This window comes from Octopus bimaculoides, chromosome 28, assembly GCF_046866305.1.
Source record: "Octopus bimaculoides isolate indiv1 chromosome 28, ASM4686630v1, whole genome shotgun sequence".
NCBI lineage: Eukaryota > Metazoa > Mollusca > Cephalopoda > Octopoda > Octopodidae > Octopus > Octopus bimaculoides.
Genome location: NC_142955.1, coordinates 3,763,784 through 3,789,735, shown reverse-complemented (window position 1 = coordinate 3,789,735; position 25,952 = coordinate 3,763,784). Strand labels below are relative to the sequence as shown.

General features: G+C 36.4%; 2 protein-coding genes across 2 annotated transcripts; one reads left to right on the top strand and one right to left on the bottom strand.

Moving 5' to 3' along the window:
- The first annotated feature begins 14,521 nt into the window (after positions 1–14,521).
- On the top strand, positions 14,522–17,786 carry LOC149130485 (uncharacterized). Its single transcript, XM_089344145.1, has one exon. It carries the CDS (start codon positions 15,123–15,125, stop codon positions 16,416–16,418), a length of 1,296 nt encoding a protein of 431 aa, XP_089200271.1. The 5' UTR covers positions 14,522–15,122; the 3' UTR covers positions 16,419–17,786.
- A 4,544-nt stretch (positions 17,787–22,330) lies between these two features.
- LOC106879498 (uncharacterized) lies at positions 22,331–24,717 on the bottom strand. Its single transcript, XM_089344144.1, has one exon. It carries the CDS (start codon positions 24,220–24,222, stop codon positions 22,882–22,884), a length of 1,341 nt encoding a protein of 446 aa, XP_089200270.1. The 5' UTR covers positions 24,223–24,717; the 3' UTR covers positions 22,331–22,881.
- Positions 24,718–25,952: the final 1,235 nt, after the last annotated feature.

Genomic DNA, 25,952 nt, shown 5'->3' with positions numbered 1-25,952 from the left:
TGTTGTACATTTGTTTGTATTGAAATTCACCAAAATATACATGTTTGCACAAGGGTACATTATCCTAGAGTACCCAGCCAGTATCTGAGTTGTATAGGTTCAACTCCCATAACCTCCTGTGGCCAAAATAACAAAACAAAAAGTAAATTATTTTTATCACTCCCCAAATATTATAAAGGATCGATTACTTTTTATATTTTCAATATTTTGTAGTCAATGATTCACTCATTATTCTACATTTTTTTATTTTCTACAATAAATGCTTTCCAAAATTTCATAAATGTTGTACATGTGTTTGTATTGAAATTCACCAAAATATACATATGTTTGCATATGGGTACATGATCATAGAGTACCCAACCAGTATCTGAGTGGTACAGGTTCAACTCCCATAGCCTCTTGCTGCCAAATTTTTCCCATCTTATAAGGGTAAATAGCCAAACTTTCTCCTGTTTTCACAGCTTTACTGCTTTTGAAATTTACTTTCTTGTCTGTAAAATACCAATCATATTCTATGCTTCCAAAGTTTGTTTCTAAAAAGGTTACATATATATTCTAAAGGTTCTCAAGGAACAGCAGGTTTAGTTGATGTAAAAGCTGGGTATTTACAACATATTCAACATGTTCCATTCAAAAGCTCCAAATATTTGTGATAAATGTTATTATTTATATTAATTGCAATAGTTCCTGAAGAACAATATTTATTGCAAGACATGAAGAAACACATTTGAGGCTGTAATTTCAGATTATTTCTGTTTTATTTAATTACGTGCAACATCCATATTGAGAGGAAATATCTAAAGTTAAGTGTTTGGAACATCAGACAGCAAGTCACTGGATTGGGTCAGTTATTTAGTGGATTCTATTATTTTCTTGTGTATTTTTATCACTGTTTTAAAAGAAATTAGTCCATCAAGCTCAGGCTACAATAAAGATGAAGAAATCTCTTTTAAATATTGCAATGCACAGCAAATCAGCAGAAGACATTATTTAAGCCTTTATGAGACAAAGAAGACAGCAGAATAAACTTTGAAATAGAAAACATAAAGAGAAACACTTGAGCTGATGTCAAAGGATTTAGAAGATAGATCTTATAAAATGGAAAGAATACAAACGCTTAAGTGTTACAAACGAGATATGTTAACGTGGGTTTTGAGGGCTATGTTATGCCCGCATATACCATGGTAGCACTCCCATGTGTTCCAGGTCACGGCTAACCACACGGATTAGTATTAAATATCTATAACTACAAGGAGTTGTCAATTATGCTGTTGTTCTGTGTTTGCTTTGGTGGATGGTAATATTTTCTGGAGTCTATATTAGCAGTACTAGGTGTTGGTCATGGTAACCATAGAAATATGCTGTATGACATGGTCAAAGAAAAGGAAATAAAACTTGAGGATGTACCAGTCTCCATATTCTCTATTCTTTTAACTCATCATCATCATTTCACATCCATTTTGCCTGCTGACATTGGTTGGATGGTTTGAAAGGAGCTGCCCAGGCTCCCTGTCTGTCTTGGCATGGTTTCTGGATGGATGTCCTTCCTAATGCCAACCACTTTACAGAGTGTAGTGGAGGCTTTTTACATAGCACCAGCACCTACAAACACGCAAGATGAAGATTACTCAGCCAGAAAGGGTTGCAAGAATCACCACACTTTTCCTTTTCTTGATGTTTATTCAAGGAGAACAAACCACCAAGAGACTTGGTCCCCTGTCAGTCCCAACGTCTGTAGATCCATTCATATCACTTTGTGCCATGTCTTCCTGGGTTTACCCCTTCCACATGTTGCCTCTACAGTTGCACCTTCGAGGCAACTGTTCTCATTCATATGAGTCACGAAGGTAAATCACTTGGACTATCGATTTACTTCATACATACATTATATATGTGTGTATATATATATATATATATATATATTTACATATATGTATATATATTAATGAATTCAAGTGATTTATCTGAACAGTTTTTCACCTGCCTCAGCGTTCTGTGTTCAAATTCCACCAAGGTTTACATTGCATTTCATCTTTTTGTTGTCAATAAATTAAGTACCAGTTATGCACTGGAGTTGATGTAATCGACTGCCTTCTCCCCCAAATTTCAGACCTTGTGCCTATTGTAAAAAGGAATACACCCACACATACACATATATATATATATGAACGTGTATATATAATCAGTCGTAGAAACACACGTCATTGACTGGGTTGAAAAAGTGAAAGTTATTCACGTAGATTATATTGACATGGCCCCGAAATGGAAGTGTTTGGTGGGCATCGTAGTAAGGGGAAATGAATGTTGTTTGAGTTAGTCAGCTGGCAGCACAGGAACGTGAAAGACATATAGGTGTTAAGGAATGGTCATCATAGTTATACTGGTTGTATTCTGGTTTTAGACGAAAGTGTAAAGTTTACAAATGGATGAAATTGTAGTTATACTGTAGGTTCAAGTGGAACATCGTTTGTGAAATGGAAGAAGAGATCCATGAAAAGAATTACACAAGAATGAAAGTAAGTTGTGAAGTTGCATTTGGATGAGATTATATTAATTATGGAGGTCGAAGGTAATTAAATTTGGTGCCTATTTAATCAAATTAAAAAGGAGTCAATGAAAACAATTAGTCAAGGATGAAAGTAAATTGTAAACGCAACATAAGGTAAATTAGCTAAGTTTAAGATTAATTAAGGAATCGACTTTGTTCTGTCCTGTGAAAAATAAGGAATACTTCATGTCTACCCTTATAAGAAGCAAAGATTGTTTGATTGTACGTTGACCGCTGAAAACACTAAATAAAATCGATAATATTTCAGGTTTTTTATGTCACGTCAATTAATTTGACCATTCCGCAGATAACTGCATTTATTTTCTGAAAACGGAATGGTGTTGGACGAATTGGTGGTGTGTTGGCCCCTATTTTTAGCACTTCACATGCCGTGTCTTTCACCCTATGCCTTTAAGAAACACATGGCATACCTACATAAGAGTGCCCAACCGAATTTCTTTCTTAATAAATGGAGGGAAAATGGGTATTTTTAGATAAAAATTTTCCACAGATATCCTTGTAATGGTGTAAATTCCACATATATCTGAATTTGTTGTGAAAACCTTTTATCGCTCCCATCAAAACGGAATCGTTTGAGTTTTTGGAAACTGGTCTCTCGACTTACTGAAAATGTTTTTCACAACAAATTCCAATATAATTGGAATCTGTTAACTTTCTTTCATTCAGTAAAGTACGTAATACTTACAAAACTATAAAGCAATGGAGCTTATTAAAGTTATACACACACACACGTTATTATCTCTGTCGTTATTAAATGCAAAGTTGTTTTATCTCTTCATACGACCCGACTCTTTTCCCTCGTAACTTACATAAAAATGGGTATGTTGTCATGAAAGGTTACAGAAACATCTTTCAAATGGCATACATAACGATTATAAAGAAATTTGTGTGAATAAAAATTTCGCAGTGGGTGTGGCGAGGAGTTTTTAAAAAAAAACGGAGTTTCAGATAAAGGTGTAGTCTCGGGTGGTTCCAGTTGCCATTGTTGGATTTTCATCCACACATGCACAGGGATTAGAGCCTTCAGGAAGCCCCTCATGTGCATCGGCAGCCATCAGCGGCCGCTAGGCTTGATTGCCACCGTTCCTCTTCGCCTCTACTGCCGACCTGAGCAGCACACAAACTTGACCAGCTCCGTGTAGCTGGAATATTGAAGGCGCCACACGCTGTTGGCTAACCTGTGAAGAATGCCTTCACAATTGTGATTAAACCGATTCTGCTGGTTCCACACTAAGGCGACCTGGCTACTGATTGTCCCAAGATGTAACGCTTGTACAGACGAAAAATAAATATCGTTATTTGTTCAGATATTCTTGTTCCGCTATTTTCCTTCCACGATTACGTAAGGAATTGTGTGGCACCCATTCAGTGACAGCCTCACTTCCTACAGGGGAACCACAAAAGCTGTAATTTCTCCGTTTTGAGAATTATTTTTCCATTTGTTTTTCGCCACAGCCTTGGAAATGGTGGTGGTGGGGATCGTCTTTTCAGGAAAAAAAAGTTTTGAAAATTTATGAATTATTTTCTCTACCCTTCCTCCTCCCTATCGCACTCCGGGATGATTACGGCCAATTTTTTTTTACGATTAAAACGCCACGGAAGGAGCCATTTTGGATCTTGTTCCCGTTTTGAACAAGATCCGCCATTTTTTTTAAAAGAAAAAAATACAAGAATGAAAAAGAACTAAATATTCTCAAAGGAAACTGTGATTTAAGGGAGATTTAGCTGCTGTTTCTAGCAGATACGATGACCACCTTCCTCATTTTCACTCACTGTTTTTCAATATTTTTGTCCCTAAACACATTTTATGAACTGATGATGCGGAAGTAACACAACCAAAAAACAACGTTCATTTTAAATTTTGACCCCAACCTCAATCTTGCGAGGCCCCGTGTGTAAGTAAGTAAAGATATTTTGTAACAGAAAAGTATGCTATTAAAATGAAATATCTTTTAAATACCCCATCCCTAGAATTGACCGAGAGAGGCGAGTCAAGAATCAATGAAGCCCATCTTTTCTTCTCTTACGCATCAAGATATGGTGGGTGCAACGCAATATCATCGGAAGGGACTTGGTTTTGGCACAAATAAGTTCAAACCGTTTGCAAGAATGATGCAGAACAAATGCAGATCTGTTGTTAGCAACAGCGTGAAAACGATCCAATGTATTCAACAAGGACAGATGACGAAATGGGGGGAACATGTTGAGAACAAAATAAGTCGGAATAAGAGATGGAGGTGGACCACATCTCGGCTAAGTTTTCTGATTCGTTCATTCTATGATGTTTTTCCGTCACCTACAAATCTAGTAAGATGGAACGTCTCAGAGAATGATATATGCAAATGCAGAAAGGTCGGAACACTGAAACATATTCTTTCCAACTGTTCATTAGCATTGAACAAGTATACAGGGAGACACAACTTGGTCCTTTACCAACTAGAGATTTCATTACCTACGTGCGCTCAGGACAGCAGATCTGTTTCAAGAAGAACAACAAGCTTCCTGTGAGCAACGAAAAGTAGAATGGTGGAAGGTGACTGCAGAATTTTCAGGGTGTCAGGGACTCTTTCCCATCCAAGTTACGAAAAAAAAAAAACCGGACATTTTGATATGGTTCGAATGAAAGAAAGTTGTGAATCTAGTCGAGTTAACGGTTCCTTATGAAGATAACATGGAGCGCCGCTCGGGCTCGAAAGACTGACAGCTATGTAAACTTCAGCGAGGAATGTGAAGACGCAGGCTGGAAAGCGGAATATTTTCCACTCGAAGTCGGATGTAGAGGATTTTGTTGGACATAGTATGAGACGAATATGGTTAACGTTAGGCCTAACTCATCGTAAAGTAAATACCACCGTGATCAATATCCAAACGACAGTGGAAAATGCTAGCCACTGGATTCGGTTAAAAAGAGACGATGAGGGATGTGTAAAAGAATATTGAGCTGTAATCAATAATCCGTTCATCTAGCAAGTGGGGCCTCATATCAGTTAGGTGGGGGACGGAGCGCTTTCTCTCCTGTTGACCCCATACACTTGCTGGCTTCCGGTATACGGAGTTCTCGACTGGTAGCCTTTGCATGTGCGTGTTGTTTGCAAAACAGCTGGACACTTGTACTATCCCACATTTTTAAGGGCATTGTAGTATGTCTCCTTTGTTTTTTAAAGACAGAATAATGTAATCTGTTGGAGACTTGGCTGATATTTCTTCAAGGTCGAAAGATCACGCAGAGGCTCGCTCCAGTGTATATAATTATTATTGTGCTGTGGGATGTTGGATACAATTAAAAACGTAAATTAATAGAATTGAACGTTTGTTACATTACGTTGGGGATTTTTAATACATGTCACCGGTATCGTTTACAAAGGGAGAAAGAATACCAACGACACCGTCCATTGCACAAGCTAAGTTGATCTAATTCGTAGTAATTGGCTCGTGAGAAGATGAATTTTAATGTTTGTGGATAGGACAGGGCAAGCTGCGTGTTTAGGGGGTCTGTGTTCCATCACTTTCATGATTAAATATTTCGTTTGATCACAACTTCACATCGTTAACTGGTTGTCCCCAATTTTACAGCGCGGGAAATAGCTTTTAATCGACCACAAATCAATCAATGAACTTTTCTCACACTTTTTCATTTTCCATGTGGACTTTATATCAAACATTCTACTGGTGAGTAGAAAATATAACTTCATTACATTTGCTCCTCTGCTTTAAACAGAGATCTGTGATATCTAATACAAGAAACTGACAATTTACCCACTTTTTAAGAATTCCTGAAGAATTTATATGGAGAATGTTAATCACTCGGACACTTGTAAGACGACTGTTTTAAAGAATGGAGATGCAGTTAGAATGACAGACAGAGATGAGAAAGCTGAAGACAAAAGTGTTCCTGAATATCACTGTGAGATTTATAGGAAGACATTCTCTTCAGAAGATAAAGTCTTGTCGCAGAAAGAAATACACGAGAAGGAAAAACGGTTCCGTTGTGAAATATGTGGGAAATATTTTACCACTAATGGTCATTTAAAGACACATATAAGAATACATACAGGAGAGAAACCCTTCCAATGTGAAATATGTGGGAAATCTTTTGTTTGTAGTAGTGATTTAACAAGACACAGAATTGTACACACTGGAGAAAAACGATTCCATTGTGAAATATGTGGTAAATATTTTACCTCTAATGGTAATTTAAAGGGACATAAAAGAATACATACAGGAGAAAAACCCTTCAACTGTGAAATATGTGGGGAATCATTTGGTTCTGGTAGTAAATTAACAGCACACAAAACTGTACACACTGGTGAAAGACGTTTCAATTGTGAAATCTGTGGGAAATGTTTTATCACTAATAGTCATTTGAAACGGCATACAAGAATACATACAGGAGAAGAACCCTTCCACTGTGAAATATGTGGGAAATGGTTTGGTTTTAATAGTACATTAACAAATCACAAAATGATACACACTGGGGAAAGACCCTTCCACTGTGAAATATGTGGGAAATGTTTTACCTCTAATAGTATTTTAAAGGGCCATAGAAGAATACATACAGGAGACAAACCCTTCCACTGTGAAATATGTGGGGAATCATTTAGTCGTAATAGTACATTAAGAGCACACAAAACTGTACACACTGGGGAAAGACGTTTCAATTGTGAAATCTGTGGGAAATGTTTTATCACTAATACTCATTTGAAGCAGCATAAAAGAATACATACAGGAGAAAAACCCTTCAACTGTGAAATATGTGGGAAATCGTTTGGTTGTAGTGGTACATTAACAACACATAAAAGAATACATACAGGTGAGAAACCCTTCCACTGAAATATGTGGGGAATCATTTTGTTACAGTTGTACATTAACAGCACAATTATTTGTACACACTGAAATATGTGGGAAATGCTTTACCTCTAACAATGATTTGAAGAATACATACAGGAGAAAAACCCTTACACCATGAAATATGTAGGAAATCATTCTCTGATAAATTTTCTTGTGCACACCACAAAAAAATGCACTGGAGAGAAACCATTCCAATGTGAAATATGTGGGTATTCTTTTGTAGTATTACCCTGAGAACTCAGGAAAGAGTACATCCTGGAGAATGACCTTTCCACTGGAAAATGAGAGTGGTAGTCTACTTGACCACAAATGTTGTGACACAGGAGGAAATACCATCCCACTGCAAAATATATGAGGAATCTTTTGAGTCTTGTGAATTAATGAATGAGAAAAGGATTCATTCTGAAGGGAAACCTTTCAACTGTAAGATATGATAAACCCATTTTATGACAGTGAATAGTCATCAATATTTAACATCACATTTTCCATGCTGGCATGGGTTGGCCGGTTTGACTTGAGTTGGCAAACTGAAGAGCTGCACCAGGCTCCATTTGTTTGTTTTGGCCTGGTTTTTATGGCTGGATGCCCTTCCTAATGCCAACATGAAATGGTGAAACATGTTAGAAATCATTTTCTCTTCTCTTCTTGTAATCCACAAATACCATCCGGAGAAATTTCTGTTCGCTTTTAATTTTTTGACTGAAACACAATTTCATGAATCATGATGAGGAAAATGCAAATGAGAGACGTTCATCAGTATTTTAACTTCCATGACAGGGTCTATTTTGTCAGTCACTGTGGTCAGCTGACACTCTTAGAGTGGTTGGTGTTAGGAAGGGCATCCAGCCAGAGAAACCATGCCAAATCAAATTGGAGTCTTGTGCTGTCATCCAGCATAGCAATCCTGGTGAAACTATCCAACCCATGACAGCATGGACAACGGATTCTAAATGATGATGATTTGTTCCTGATTAGTAATATTATCATGGAGGCCACTTAATGTATGTTTGAAGTCAAACAGGCACACACGTGATGGGCTTCCTTCAGTTTCTATCTGTCACATCTACTCACTTGTTTTTGTGCGGACTCAGTGTTGTGATCTTATGGAATTTCTAGCAATAACGACAGAGGCATTATTGAAATATGTACATAATTAACGATGCTAATGTGTGTATGAGGATTTAAATGAAAATTCCAAAATAACAAGATAAGATGTAAATTATTTTTATCACTCCTCAAATATAAAGGATTGATTACTTTTAATATGTTCCATATTTTGTAGTCAATGATTCACTCGTTATTCTACATTTTGTTATTTTCTACAATAAATGATTTTCAAAATTTCATAAATGTTGTACATTTGTTTGTATTGAAATTCACCAAAATATACATGTTTGCACAAGGGTACATTATCCTAGAGTACCCAGCCAGTATCTGAGTTGTATAGGTTCAACTCCCATAACCTCCTGTGGCCAAAATAACAAAACAAAAAGTAAATTATTTTTATCACTCCCCAAATATTATAAAGGATTGATTACTTTTTATATTTTCAATATTTTGTAGTCAATGATTCACTCATTATTCTACATTTTTTTATTTTCTACAATAAATGCTTTCCAAAATTTCATAAATGTTGTACATGTGTTTGTATTGAAATTCACCAAAATATACATATGTTTGCATATGTACATGATCATAGAGTACCCAACCAGTATCTGAGTGGTACAGGTTCAACTCCCATAGCCTCTTGCTGCCAAATTTTTCCCATCTTATGAGGGTAAATAGCCAAACTTTCTCCTGTTTTCACAGCTTTACTGCTTTTGAAATTTACTTTCTTGTCTGTAAAATACCAATCATATTCTATGCTTCCAAAGTTTGTTTCTAAAAAGGTTACATACATATTCTAAAGGTTCTCAAGGAACAGCAGGTTTAGTTGATGTAAAAGCTGGGCATTTACAACATATTCAACATGTTCCATTCAAAAGCTCCAAATATTTGTGATAAATGTTATTATTTATATTAATTGCAATAGTTCCTGAAGAACAATATTTATTGCAAGACATGAAGAAACACATTTGAGGCTGTAATTTCAGATTATTTCTGTTTTATTTAATTACGTGCAACATCCATATTGAGAGGAAATATCTAAAGTTAAGTGTTTGGAACATCAGACAGCAAGTCACTGGATTGGGTCAGTTATTTAGTGGATTCTATTATTTTCTTGTGTATTTTTATCACTGTTTTAAAAGAAATTAGTCCATCAAGCTCAGGCTACAATAAAGATGAAGAAATCTCTTTTAAATATTGCAATGCACAGCAAATCAGCAGAAGACATTATTTAAGCCTTTATGAGACAAAGAAGACAGCAGAATAAACTTTGAAATAGAAAACATAAAGAGAAACACTTGAGCTGATGTCAAAGGATTTAGAAGATAGATCTTATAAAATGGAAAGAATACAAATGCTTAAGTGTTACAAACGAGATATGTTAACGTGGGTTTTGAGGGCTATGTTATGCCCGCATATACCATGGTAGCACTCCCATGTGTTCCAGGTCACGGCTAACCACACGGATTAGTATTAAATATCTATAACTACAAGGAGTTGTCAATTATGCTGTTGTTCTGTGTTTGCTTTGGTGGATGGTAATATTTTCTGGAGTCTATATTAGCAGTACTAGGTGTTGGTCATGGTAACCATAGAAATATGCTGTATGACATGGTCAAAGAAAAGGAAATAAAACTTGAGGATGTACCAGTCTCCATATTCTCTATTCTTTTAACTCATCATCATCATTTCACATCCATTTTGCCTGCTGACATTGGTTGGATGGTTTGAAAGGAGCTGCCCAGGCTCCCTGTCTGTCTTGGCATGGTTTCTGGATGGATGTCCTTCCTAATGCCAACCACTTTACAGAGTGTAGTGGAGGCTTTTTACATAGCACCAGCACCTACAAACACGCAAGATGAAGATTACTCAGCCAGAAAGGGTTGCAAGAATCACCACACTTTTCCTTTTCTTGATGTGTTTATTCAAGGAGAACAAACCACCAAGAGACTTGGTCCCCTGTCAGTCCCAACGTCTGTAGATCCATTCATATCACTTTGTGCCATGTCTTCCTGGGTTTACCCCTTCCACATGTTGCCTCTACAGTTGCACCTTCGAGGCAACTGTTCTCATTCATATGAGTCACGAAGGTAAATCACTTGGACTATCGATTTACTTCATACATACGTTATATATGTGTGTATATATATATATATATATATATATATTTACATATATGTATATATATTAATGAATTCAAGTGATTTATCTGAACAGTTTTTCACCTGCCTCAGCGTTCTGTGTTCAAATTCCACCAAGGTTTACATTGCATTTCATCTTTTTGTTGTCAATAAATTAGGTACCAGTTATGCACTGGAGTTGATGTAATCGACTGCCTTCTCCCCCAAATTTCAGACCTTGTGCCTATTGTAAAAAGGAATACACCCACACATACACATATATATATATGAACGTGTATATATAATCAGTCGTAGAAACACACATCATTGACTGGGTTGAAAAAGTGAAAGTTATTCACTTAGATTATATTGACATGGCCCCGAAATGGAAGTGTTTGGTGGGCATCGTAGTAAGGGGAAATGAATGTTGTTTGAGTTAGTCAGCTGGCAGCACAGGAACGTGAAAGACATATAGGTGTTAAGGAATGGTCATCATAGTTATACTGGTTGTATTCTGGTTTTAGACGAAAGTGTAAAGTTTACAAATGGATGAAATTGTAGTTATACTGTAGGTTCAAGTGGAACATCGTTTGTGAAATGGAAGAAGAGATCCATGAAAAGAATTACACAAGAATGAAAGTAAGTTGTGAAGTTGCATTTGGATGAGATTATATTAATTATGGAGGTCGAAGGTAATTAAATTTGGTGCCTATTTAATCAAATTAAAAAGGAGTCAATGAAAACAATTAGTCAAGGATGAAAGTAAATTGTAAACGCAACATAAGGTAAATTAGCTAAGTTTAAGATTAATTAAGGAATCGACTTTGTTCTGTCCTGTGAAAAATAAGGAATACTTCATGTCTACCCTTATAAGAAGCAAAGATTGTTTGATTGTACGTTGACCGCTGAAAACACTAAATAAAATCGATAATATTTCAGGTTTTTTATGTCACGTCAATTAATTTGACCATTCCGCAGATAACTGCATTTATTTTCTGAAAACGGAATGGTGTTGGACGAATTGGTGGTGTGTTGGCCCCTATTTTTAGCACTTCACATGCCGTGTCTTTCACCCTATGCCTTTAAGAAACACATGGCATACCTACATAAGAGTGCCCAACCGAATTTCTTTCTTAATAAATGGAGGGAAAATGGGTATTTTTAGATAAAAATTTTCCACAGATATCCTTGTAATGGTGTAAATTCCACATATATCTGAATTTGTTGTGAAAACCTTTTATCGCTCCCATCAAAACGGAATCGTTTGAGTTTTTGGAAACTGGTCTCTCGACTTACTGAAAATGTTTTTCACAACAAATTCCAATATAATTGGAATCTGTTAACTTTCTTTCATTCAGTAAAGTACGTAATACTTACAAAACTATAAAGCAATGGAGCTTATTAAAGTTATACACACACACACGTTATTATCTCTGTCGTTATTAAATGCAAAGTTGTTTTATCTCTTCATACGACCCGACTCTTTTCCCTCGTAACTTACATAAAAATGGGTATGTTGTCATGAAAGGTTACAGAAACATCTTTCAAATGGCATACATAACGATTATAAAGAAATTTGTGTGAATAAAAATTTCGCAGTGGGTGTGGCGAGGAGTTTTTTAAAAAAAACGGAGTTTCAGATAAAGGTGTAGTCTCGGGTGGTTCCAGTTGCCATTGTTGGATTTTCATCCACACATGCACAGGGATTAGAGCCTTCAGGAAGCCCCTCATGTGCATCGGCAGCCATCAGCGGCCGCTAGGCTTGATTGCCACCGTTCCTCTTCGCCTCTACTGCCGACCTGAGCAGCACACAAACTTGACCAGCTCCGTGTAGCTGGAATATTGAAGGCGCCACACGCTGTTGGCTAACCTGTGAAGAATGCCTTCACAATTGTGATTAAACCGATTCTGCTGGTTCCACACTAAGGCGACCTGGCTACTGATTGTCCCAAGATGTAACGCTTGTACAGACGAAAAATAAATATCGTTATTTGTTCAGATATTCTTGTTCCGCTATTTTCCTTCCACGATTACGTAAGGAATTGTGTGGCACCCATTCAGTGACAGCCTCACTTCCTACAGGGGAACCACAAAAGCTGTAATTTCTCCGTTTTGAGAATTATTTTTCCATTTGTTTTTCGCCACAGCCTTGGAAATGGTGGTGGTGGGGATCGTCTTTTCAGGAAAAAAAAGTTTTGAAAATTTATGAATTATTTTCTCTACCCTTCCTCCTCCCTATCGCACTCCGGGATGATTACGGCCAATTTTTTTTTACGATTAAAACGCCACGGAAGGAGCCATTTTGGATCTTGTTCCCGTTTTGAACAAGATCCGCCATTTTTTTTAAAAGAAAAAAATACAAGAATGAAAAAGAACTAAATATTCTCAAAGGAAACTGTGATTTAAGGGAGATTTAGCTGCTGTTTCTAGCAGATACGATGACCACCTTCCTCATTTTCACTCACTGTTTTTCAATATTTTTGTCCCTAAACACATTTTATGAACTGATGATGCGGAAGTAACACAACCAAAAAACAACGTTCATTTTAAATTTTGACCCCAACCTCAATCTTGCGAGGCCCCGTGTGTAAGTAAGTAAAGATATTTTGTAACAGAAAAGTATGCTATTAAAATGAAATATCTTTTAAATACCCCATCCCTAGAATTGACCGAGAGAGGCGAGTCAAGAATCAATGAAGCCCATCTTTTCTTCTCTTACGCATCAAGATATGGTGGGTGCAACGCAATATCATCGGAAGGGACTTGGTTTTGGCACAAATAAGTTCAAACCGTTTGCAAGAATGATGCAGAACAAATGCAGATCTGTTGTTAGCAACAGCGTGAAAACGATCCAATGTATTCAACAAGGACAGATGACGAAATGGGGGGAACATGTTGAGAACAAAATAAGTCGGAATAAGAGATGGAGGTGGACCACATCTCGGCTAAGTTTTCTGATTCGTTCATTCTATGATGTTTTTCCGTCACCTACAAATCTAGTAAGATGGAACGTCTCAGAGAATGATATATGCAAATGCAGAAAGGTCGGAACACTGAAACATATTCTTTCCAACTGTTCATTAGCATTGAACAAGTATACAGGGAGACACAACTTGGTCCTTTACCAACTAGAGATTTCATTACCTACGTGCGCTCAGGACAGCAGATCTGTTTCAAGAAGAACAACAAGCTTCCTGTGAGCAACGAAAAGTAGAATGGTGGAAGGTGACTGCAGAATTTTCAGGGTGTCAGGGACTCTTTCCCATCCAAGTTACGAAAAAAAAAAAACCGGACATTTTGATATGGTTCGAATGAAAGAAAGTTGTGAATCTAGTCGAGTTAACGGTTCCTTATGAAGATAACATGGAGCGCCGCTCGGGCTCGAAAGACTGACAGCTATGTAAACTTCAGCGAGGAATGTGAAGACGCAGGCTGGAAAGCGGAATATTTTCCACTCGAAGTCGGATGTAGAGGATTTTGTTGGACATAGTATGAGACGAATATGGTTAACGTTAGGCCTAACTCATCGTAAAGTAAATACCACCGTGATCAATATCCAAACGACAGTGGAAAATGCTAGCCACTGGATTCGGTTAAAAAGAGACGATGAGGGATGTGTAAAAGAATATTGAGCTGTAATCAATAATCCGTTCATCTAGCAAGTGGGGCCTCATATCAGTTAGGTGGGGGACGGAGCGCTTTCTCTCCTGTTGACCCCATACACTTGCTGGCTTCCGGTATACGGAGTTCTCGACTGGTAGCCTTTGCATGTGCGTGTTGTTTGCAAAACAGCTGGACACTTGTACTATCCCACATTTTTAAGGGCATTGTAGTATGTCTCCTTTGTTTTTTAAAGACAGAATAATGTAATCTGTTGGAGACTTGGCTGATATTTCTTCAAGGTCGAAAGATCACGCAGAGGCTCGCTCCAGTGTATATAATTATTATTGTGCTGTGTGATGTTGGATACAATTAAAAACGTAAATTAATAGAATTGAACGTTTGTTACATTACGTTGGGGATTTTTAATACATGTCACCGGTATCGTTTACAAAGGGAGAAAGAATACCAACGACACCGTCCATTGCACAAGCTAAGTTGATCTAATTCGTAGTAATTGTCTCGTGAGAAGATGAATTTTAATGTTTGTGGATAGGACAGGGCAAGCTGCGTGTTTAGGGGGTCTGTGTTCCATCACTTTCATGATTAAATATTTCGTTTGATCACAACTTCACATCGTTAACTGGTTGTCCCCAATTTTACAGCGCGGGAAATAGCTTTTAATCGACCACAAATCAATCAATGAACTTTTCTCACACTTTTTCATTTTCCATGTGGACTTTATATCAAACATTCTACTGGTGAGTAGAAAATATAACTTCATTACATTTGCTCCTCTGCTTTAAACAGAGATCTGTGATATCTAATACAAGAAACTGACAATTTACCCACTTTTTAAGAATTCCTGAAGAATTTATATGGAGAATGTTAATCACTCGGACACTTGTAAGACGACTGTTTTAAAGAATGGAGATGCAGTTAGAATGACAGACAGAGATGAGAAAGCTGAAGACAAAAGTGTTCCTGAATATCACTGTGAGATTTATAGGAAGACATTCTCTTCAGAAGATGAAGTCTTGTCGCAGAAAGAAATACACGAGAAGGAAAAACGGTTCCGTTGTGAAATATGTGGGAAATATTTTACCACTAATGGTCATTTAAAGACACATATAAGAATACATACAGGAGACAAACCCTTCCACTGTGAAATATGTGGGAAATGTTTTGCCTGGAATAGTATTTTAAAGGGACATAAAAGAATACATACAGGAGAAAAACCCTTCCACTGTGAAATATGTGGGAAATGTTTTACCTCTACTAGTGAGGTAAAGAAACATAAAAGAATACATACAGGAGAAAAACCATTCAAGTGTGAAATATGTTGGAAATGTTTTACTTATAATAGCCATTTAAAGAGACACAAAAGAATACATACAGGAGAAAAACCCTTCCAATGTGAAATATGTGGGAAATCGTTTGTTTGTAGTAGTGATTTAACAAGACACAGAATTGTACACACTGGAGAAAAACGATTCCATTGTGAAATATGTGGTAAATGTTTTACCTCTAATGGTAATTTAAAGGGACATAAAAGAATACATACAGGAGAAAACCCCTTCAACTGTGAAATATGTGGGGAATCATTTGGTTATGGTAGTAAATTAACAGCACACAAAACTGTACACACTGGTGAAAGACGTTTCAATTGTGAAATCTGTGGGAAATGTTTTATCACTAATAGTCATTTGAAACGGCATACAAGAATACATACAGGAGAAGAACCCTTCCACTGTGAAATATGTGGGAAATGGTTTGGTTTTAATAGTACATTAACAAATCACAAAATGATACACACTGGGGAAAGACCCTTCCACTGTGAAATATGTGGGAAATGTTTTACCTCTAATAGTATTTTAAAGGGCCATAGAAGAATACATACAGGAGACAAACCCTTCCACTGTGAAATATGTGGGGAATCATTTAGTCGTAATAGTACATTAAGAGCACACAAAACTGTACACACTGGGGAAAGACGTTTCAATTGTGAAATCTGTGGGAAATGTTTTATCACTAATACTCATTTGAAGCAGCATAAAAGAATACATACAGGAGAAAAACCCTTCAACTGTGAAATATGTGGGAAATCGTTTGGTTGTAGTGGTACATTAACAACACATAAAAGAATACATACAGGTGAGAAACCCTTCCACTGAAATATGTGGGGAATCATTTTGTTACAGTTGTACATTAACAGCACAATTATTTGTACACACTGAAATATGTGGGAAATGCTTTACCTCTAACAATGATTTGAAGAATACACACAGGAGAAAAACCCTTACACCATGAAATATGTAGGAAATCATTCTCTGATAAATTTTCTTGTGCACACCACAAAAAAATGCACTGGAGAGAAACCATTCCAATGTGAAATATGTGGGTATTCTTTTGTAGTATTACCCTGAGAACTCAGGAAAGAGTACATCCTGGAGAATGACCTTTCCACTGGAAAATGAGAGTGGTAGTCTACTTGACCACAAATGTTGTGACACAGGAGGAAATACCATCCCACTGCAAAATATATGAGGAATCATTTGAGTCTTGTGAATTAATGAATGAGAAAAGGATTCATTCTGAAGGGAAACCTTTCAACTGTAAGATATGATAAACCCTTTTTATGACAGTGAATAGTCATCAATATTTAACATCACATTTTCCATGCTGGCATGGGTTGGCCGGTTTGACTTGAGTTGGCAAACTGAAGAGCTGCACCAGGCTCCATTTGTTTGTTTTGGCCTGGTTTTTATGGCTGGATGCCCTTCCTAATGCCAACATGAAATGGTGAAACATGTTAGAAATCATTTTCTCTTCTCTTCTTGTAATCCACAAATACCATCCGGAGAAATTTCTGTTCGCTTTTAATTTTTTGACTGAAACACAATTTCATGAATCATGATGAGGAAAATGCAAATGAGAGACATTCATCAGTATTTTAACTTCCATGACAGGGTCTATTTTGTCAGTCACTGTGGTCAGCTGACACTCTTAGAGTGGTTGGTGTTAGGAAGGGCATCCAGCCAGAGAAACCATGCCAAATCAAATTGGAGTCTTGTGCTGTCATCCAGCATAGCAATCCTGGTGAAACTATCCAACCCATGACAGCATGGACAACGGATTCTAAATGATGATGATTTGTTCCTGATTAGTAATATTATCATGGAGGCCACTTAATGTATGTTTGAAGTCAAACAGGCACACACGTGATGGGCTTCCTTCAGTTTCTATCTGTCACATCTACTCACTTGTTTTTGTGCGGACTCAGTGTTGTGATCTTATGGAATTTCTAGCAATAACGACAGAGGCATTATTGAAATATGTACATAATTAACGATGCTAATGTGTGTATGAGGATTTAAATGAAAATTCCAAAATAACAAGATAAGATGTAAATTATTTTTATCACTCCTCAAATATAAAGGATTGATTACTTTTAATATGTTCCATATTTTGTAGTCAATGATTCACTCGTTATTCTACATTTTGTTATTTTCTACAATAAATGATTTTCAAAATTTCATAAATGTTGTACATTTGTTTGTATTGAAATTCACCAAAATATACATGTTTGCACAAGGGTACATTATCCTAGAGTACCCAGCCAGTATCTGAGTTGTGAAGGTTCAACTCCCATAACCTCCTGTGGCCAAAATAACAAAACAAAAAGTAAATTATTTTTATCACTCCCCAAATATTATAAAGGATTGATTACTTTTTATATTTTCAATATTTTGTAGTCAATGATTCACTCATTATTCTACATTTTTTTATTTTCTACAATAAATGCTTTCCAAAATTTCATAAATGTTGTACATGTGTTTGTATTGAAATTCACCAAAATATACATATGTTTGCATATGGGTACATGATCATAGAGTACCCAACCAGTATCTGAGTGGTACAGGTTCAACTCCCATAGCCTCTTGCTGCCAAATTTTTCCCATCTTATAAGGGTAAATAGCCAAACTTTCTCCTGTTTTCACAGCTTTACTGCTTTTGAAATTTACTTTCTTGTCTGTAAAATACCAATCATATTCTATGCTTCCAAAGTTTGTTTCTAAAAAGGTTACATATATATTCTAAAGGTTCTCAAGGAACAGCAGGTTTTGTTGATGTAAAAGCTGGGCATTTACAACATATTCAACATGTTCCATTCAAAAGCTCCAAATATTTGTGATAAATGTTATTATTTATATTAATTGCAATAGTTCCTGAAGAACAATATTTATTGCAAGACATGAAGAAACACATTTGAGGCTGTAATTTCAGATTATTTCTGTTTTATTTAATTACGTGCAACATCCATATTGAGAGGAAATATCTAAAGTTAAGTGTTTGGAACATCAGACAGCAAGTCACTGGATTGGGTCAGTTATTTGGTGGATTCTATTATTTTCATGTGTATTTTTATCACTGTTTTAAAAGAAATTAGTCCATCAAGCTCAGGCTACAATAAAGATGAAGAAATCTCTTTTAAATATTGCAATGCACAGCAAATCAGCAGAAGACATTATTTAAGCCTTAATGAGACAAAGAAGACAGCAGAATAAACTTTGAAATAGAAAACATAAAGAGAAACACTTGAGCTGATGTCAAAGGATTTAGAAGATAGATCTTATAAAATGGAAAGAATACAAACGCTTAAGTGTTACAAACGAGATATGTTAACGTGGGTTTTGAGGGCTATGTTATGCCCGCATATACCATGGTAGCACTCCCATGTGTTCCAGGTCACGGCTAACCACACGGATTAGTATTAAATATCTATAACTACAAGGAGTTGTCAATTATGCTGTAAATACCTCCGATGGGTTGTTCTGTGTTTGCTTTGCTGGATGGTAATATTTTCTGGAGTCTATATTAGCAGTACTAGGTGTTGGTCATGGTAACCATAGAAATATGCTGTATGACATGGTCAAAGAAAAGGAAATAAAACTTGAGGATGTACCAGTCTCCATATTCTCTATTCTTTTAACTCATCATCATCATTTCACATCCATTTTGCCTGATGACATTGGTTGGATGGTTTGAAAGGAGCTGCCCAGGCTCCCTCTCTGTCTTGGCATGGTTTCTGGATGGATGTCCTTCCTAATGCCAACCACTTTACAGAGTGTAGTGGAGGCTTTTTACATAGCACCAGCACCTACAAACACGCAAGATGAAGATTACTCAGCCAGAAAGGGTTGCAAGAATCACCACACTTTTCCTTCGCTTGATGTGTCTTTTCAAGCCCAACAAACCACCAAGAGACTTGGTACCCTGTCATCCACTCTGTCAGTCCCAACGTCTGTAGATCTTTTCTTATCACTTTGTGCTATGTCTTCCTGGGTTTACCCCTTCCACATGTGTCTACAATTAGAGATTAGCACCTTTGATGCAACTGTTCTCATTCCTATGAGGTAAGTCACTGTTTAAATTCAAAAATTGAACTTTTTGGATCATGTCCACATATGGCTAAATATTTAAGTTTTTGGTCCCCTGCAAGATCACAGATAGAACCTGCTTTTTATATTGTGTCCACATGCAAGTATTTCATTTCTTACATATGTATTTTTATATATTTTATCGCTTTATATAATTTTTCTGTACATTACCTTTCACCCTGCATATTTTTGCATGTGCATATAGAGACATGTCCATGAACATAATTGTGTGCGTGTGGGTATATATACGTGGATGTGTGAGCAGGTATGTATGGATGCATACATATATATATGTGGTGGGGTGAATGCATGTGTTTCACGCGAGTGTAAGTGAGTATATGCACATGCATACATACACAGATTCAATGAGGATGGTTTTACTTTCTCCCTATTCGGGTAATTTCATAGCTCTTTTGTTTGTCTTAATAACGGTCATCTTCATAGTAATTACCCTTTCTTTATCAGTCATTTTCATAGCATTTTTGTTTCTCTTAATAACTGACGAGATGCCAGTGCAGACTTCCACCCCAACATCCGACTAATTGTCTCATATTATAGTATGGCAACGGACTTGGTTTGGTTTTACATTTGGATGCCTTTCTTAATGCCAACCACTTTAAAGAGTGTGCTGGGAGCTTATTTACATGGCGCCAGCAACAGTGAAGTCACCAAGACCCTTCAACAGGGGAGAGTAATATTGATTCTGTAAAGAAAGATGTGTAGAAGAGCTACAATGAAAGGCTATTAAATGTGGAGAACATATGAGCGAAGGGGAGATTACTCTATGTGAACCCAACAGAGGGACCAGCGATCCCAGTGGACACTGTATGTCGGATAGATATGGCAAAGTTTGAGATGCTTAAATTATCTAGTAGAGTAGGATACAGTCTAGTCATCCATACAGTTAATCAGGTTATTTAAGAAGGTCTAATCCCCAGTGACTGGTGTCGCAGCATCATAGTCAGGTGCAGCAAGGATAAAGGAGATGTCTTAGAAGTGATCACAGACATCAAACTGCTGGACCAGGTAATGAAAGTTATGGAGAGAGTTGTAGCCCAACTAATTAGGAACAGAATAAGACTAGATGAGATGCAGGTCGGCTTTGCTATTTTTATTGCTAGGCAACTGTAAGAGAAGTATGTAGCTTAGGAAAAGCACACTGTGCTTGGAATTTGTTGATCTGTAGAAAGTCTTCTACAGAGTATATGGCTCTGTGATATGGTGATCTCTGAGGAACCTGGGGACAGATGAACAGCTAGTGAAAGCAGTAAAGAGGGGTGCTGTAAGTAAGGTAGAAATTAGCCATGGGTAGTGACAACTTTAGTTTACAAGAAGGTGGTCCACCAAGGCTTAGTCCTCAGACCCCTCCTATTCACCATTGTCCTCCAAGCCATAACAGAGGAATTTAAGACTGGCTGCACACAGTAACTACTATATGTTGATGGTCTTGCTCATATGGCAGAAACTGTAACAAAAATTCCAGGTACGGAAGCAAAACCTTGAATCAAATAGCTTTAAAGTAAATTTAGTAAGAAGAAAATGTACAAGAAACCACCCACTTCAGGCAAATAGCCTTGCTTCATATGCTGGAAAAGTGTAGGCAGGAATTCCATGTACCCTGCACAAGCTGTGAGCACACAAGAAGTACAATGGAATTATAGTGGAGTTAACAGAGAAAGTAGTGTTTGTATGTAACATGCACAGGAGCCATGAAGTCTATAGAATACTTCAAAGTAATCTGTCATATTTACAAACTAACGTCTGAATATTCATAACTTCTGATGATTTGCCATGCATTGCAATATTTAACAGAGATTTCTTCATCTTTATTGTAGTCTGAGCTTGATGGACTAATTTCTTTTAAAACAGTGATAAGAATACACATGAAAATGATAGAATCCACCAAATAACTGACCCAATCCAGTGACTTGCTGTCTGATGTTCCAAACGCTTAACTTTAGATATTTCCTCTCAATATGGATGTTGAACAGCACATCATCATCATCATCGTTTAACGTCCGCTTTCCATGGGTTGGACGATTTGACTGAGGACTGGTGAAACCGGATGGCAACACCAGCCTCCAATCTGATTTGGCAGAGTTTCTACAGCTGGATGCCCTTCCTAACGCCAACCACTCAGAGAGTGTAGTGGGTGCTTTTACGTGTCACCCGCACGAACGCCAGTCAGGTGGTACTGCCACAATTAAATAAAACAGAAATAATTTGAAATTACAGCCTCAAATGTGTCTCCTCATGAAATATTGTTCTTCAGGAACTTTTGCAATTAATATAAATAATAACATTTATCATAAATATTTGGAGCTTTTGAATGGAACATGTTGAATATGTTGTAAATGCCCAGCTTTTACATCAACTTAACCTGCTGTTCCTTGAGAAGCTTTAGAAAGTATATGTAACCTTTTTAGAAACAAACTTTGGAAGCATCGAATATGATTGGTATTTTACAGACAAGAAAGTAAATTTCAAAAGCAGTAAAGCTTATAAGATGGAATAAATTTGGCAGCAAGAGGTTATGGAAGTTGAACCTGTACCACTCAGGTACTGGCTGGGTATTCTAGGATAATGTACCCATGTGCAAACATATATATATTTTGGTGAATTTCAATACAAACACATGTACAACATTTATGAAATTTTGAAAAGCATTTATTGAAGAGAATAACAAAATGTAGAATAACGAGTGAATCATTGACCAACAAAATATTGAACATATTAAAAATAATCAATCCTTTATAATATTTGGGGAGTGATAAAAATAATTTACTTTTGTCCTCATACACACATTAGCATCTTTAATCATGTATATATTTCAATAATGTCATTGTCATTACTGACAACTTCAGTATGCTAGAAATCCTATAAACTCACAACAGTGAGTCCACCCGAAGACATGTGAGTAGATGTGACAGAAAGAAACTGAAGGAAGTTCATTGTGTATGTGTGCCTGTTTCACTTGACATAGCATGGTAGTTGTGAGTGTCACCAGTATACAAGTAGTGTTCTTCATTTCTACTCTTCCATGAAAACATGATGAATGATGGGGAAAAAGTGGCATCAGGCCATAGAAAATCTCTCGCACCCATTCTAGCATGGAAAGATGGACATATAAATGCTGATGTAGGTCTGATACCAGTATTTTTCTTATGATTCACAAAATCATGTCTCTGTCTAAAACCTAACAGTGAACAGATCTTTTATGACACTTCAATTTACTTGAAGATACATAAGATTTCTCACAAATTTCACACTGGAATGGTTTCTCTCCTGTGTGATAACGTTTGTGCTCAATTAAATGAGAATTCTGGATGAAAGATTTTCCACATATTTCACAATGGAATGGTTTCTCTCCTGTGTGTGTTCTTACATGTCTGCTTAAAACTGCTTTAGAGGCAAAACATTTCCCACAAATTTCACAGTGGAAAGGTTTTTCCCCAGTGTGTATTCTTCTGTGTTTTGTTAATGTACCACTACAACCAAACTGTTTTTCACATATTTCACATTGGAATGGTTTCTCTCCAGTATGTATTCTTTTGTGTCTTTTTAGGACGTAAATAGTAACAAAATATTTCTCACATATTTCACATTGAAATGCTTTTTCTTCTGTGTGACATCGTTTGTGCTCAAATAGATGAGAATTCTGACCGAAAGATTTTCCACAAATTTCACAGTGGAAAAGTTTTACTCCAGTATGTATTCTTTCATGTCTCTTTAAGTCACCATTAGTTGGAAAACATTTCCCACATATTTGACAAGGGAAAGGTTTTTCCCCTGTGTGTATTCTTTTATGCCTTGATAAGATGCTACAAGAACCAAAAGACTTCTCACATATTTTGCAATGGAAACGTTTTTCCCCAGTGTGTACACTTTTGTGTGTGGTTAATGCACTACTAGAACCAAATAATTTCCCACATATTTCACATCTAAATGGTTTTTCTCCAGTGTGAATTCTTATGTGTCTTCTTAGTGAGGTACTGGAAACAAATGATTTCTCACATATTTCACATTGGAATGGTTTTTCTCCCCTGTGTATTTTCATGTGTATCTTTAAATTTCCATTTGTGAAGTAAGATTTCTCACACATTTTGCACTGGAATGGTCTTTCTCCTGTGTGATAACGTTTGTGAACCACAAGATAAGCATTATCATGAAATGATTTCCCACATATTTCACAGTGAAAAGCTTTCTCACCAGTGTGTAGCCTGTGGTGTGTTTTTAAATCGTGTTTGTAAACAAAAGATTTCCAACATATTTTACACTGGAATGGTTTCTCCCCAGTGTGACTACGTTTGTGAACTACAAGCTGAGATTTACGAAGAAATGATTTCCCACATATTTCACAACGGAACCGTTTTTCCTTCTTGTGTATTTCTTCGTGCGACAAGTCTTCATCCTCTGAAGAGAATGTCTTCTTACAAATCTCACGGCGATATTCAGGAACATTTTTGTCTTCAGTTTTCTCATCTCCATTCTTACAAACAATTACGTTACAAGTGTCCAAGTGATCAACGTTCTCCATATTAATTCTTCAGCAATTCTTTAAAAAATGGAGAAATATCTGAGTTAACGTATTATGTTTCACTTTCTTGTCTTAAATATCACAGACCTCTGTTTACATGTGTGGAACAAGTGTACCGAACATATTTTCTACTCACCAGTAGAATATTTGATATACAGTGCAGATGAAAAGTGTAGAACGTCGTTAATTGATCTGTTGTTGTTTAAAAGCCATTTCCTCTCCTGTAAAATAGGAAACAACCAATTAACTTTGTAAAGCTGAAATATTTAATCATAAAGGTGATGGAACACCGACCCGCAAACCTGTAGGTCGCCCTGTCTTATCCACAAACATTAACGTTCTTCTTAACATGAGATAATTATTACATATGATATAATTAGATCGGTTCAACTAATTAGAAACACGCACTGTAGGCATCGTTATTGATATGTAACCGGTGACATATATTTAGAGTCGCCAACATAATACAACAGAAACGGCTTCAATTATATTAATTTTCGTCTTTAGTTGTATCCAACATCACTCAAAACAATAATTATGGTAAATCTGGTGAAGTATCAAAATTTACCATAACTATTACGTACAAGGGAGAAAGTCATTTGTTTATATATGACTCAATAAGCTGTCAAACATAAATTGATGGAAAGACGGGGCTCTATTTTTATTTCATTCTATTACATTTTTTGTGGATTATTTGTTTAAAATTAACAATAAGCCAAAACAGCGTATTGAGAAAAGTTGTATAATTAGGATTGCATTGTAGACTGTCGCCTTTCTTTTCTTAAGACACAACGGTGTGATTTGAAAGAGACTTGGCTGCTATTTCCAGAAGATCGAAAGACCTTACACAGACTCTCTCCTTTGTACATAATAGTTACTGTTAAGCCCTATTTTAAAGACTTAAATTAATATAATTGAAGCTGTTTCTGTTGTATTATGTTGGCGACTCTAAATATATGTCACCGGTTATATGTCAACAACGATGGCCTACAGTGCGTGTTTCTAATTAGTTGAACCGATCTAATTATATCATATGTAATAATTATCTCATGTTAAGAAGAACGTTAATATTTGAGGATAAGACAGGGCAACCCACAGGTTTGAGGGTTGGTGTTCCATCACCTTTATGATTAAATATTTCGTTTCATCATAGCTTTACATCGTTAATTGGTTGTTCCCTATTTTACTGGACAGGGTAAATAGCATTTAATCAAAAAGAAATCAATCAACGAACTTTCCTCAGCCTTCTCCACTTTACATTTGAACCATATATCAAACATTCTACTGGTGAGTAGAAAATATATCTACATTGCATCTGTTCCACACATGTAAACAGAGATCTGTGATATTTAAGTCAAGAAACTGAACGATAATAGATTAACGCAGAAACATTTGTCAGCTTTTTAAGAATCGCGTAAGAATTAATATGAAGCACAGTGATCACTTGGACATTTCTAACGCAATCATTTTTAAATGTACAGATACAGTTAAACAAACTAATCGAGAAAGCTGAAGAGAATGTTCCTGAATATCGCTGTGAGATTTGTTTCCTTAGCCTTCTTCACTTTACATTTGAACTAAATATCAAACATTCTATTGGTGAGTAGGAAATGTATCTACATTGCATCTGTTCCACACATGTAAACAGGACTGTGATAGCTAAGACAAGAAACTGAACCATAATAGATTAACGCAGAGACATATCTTAGTTAATAAAGAATTTTTAAAAA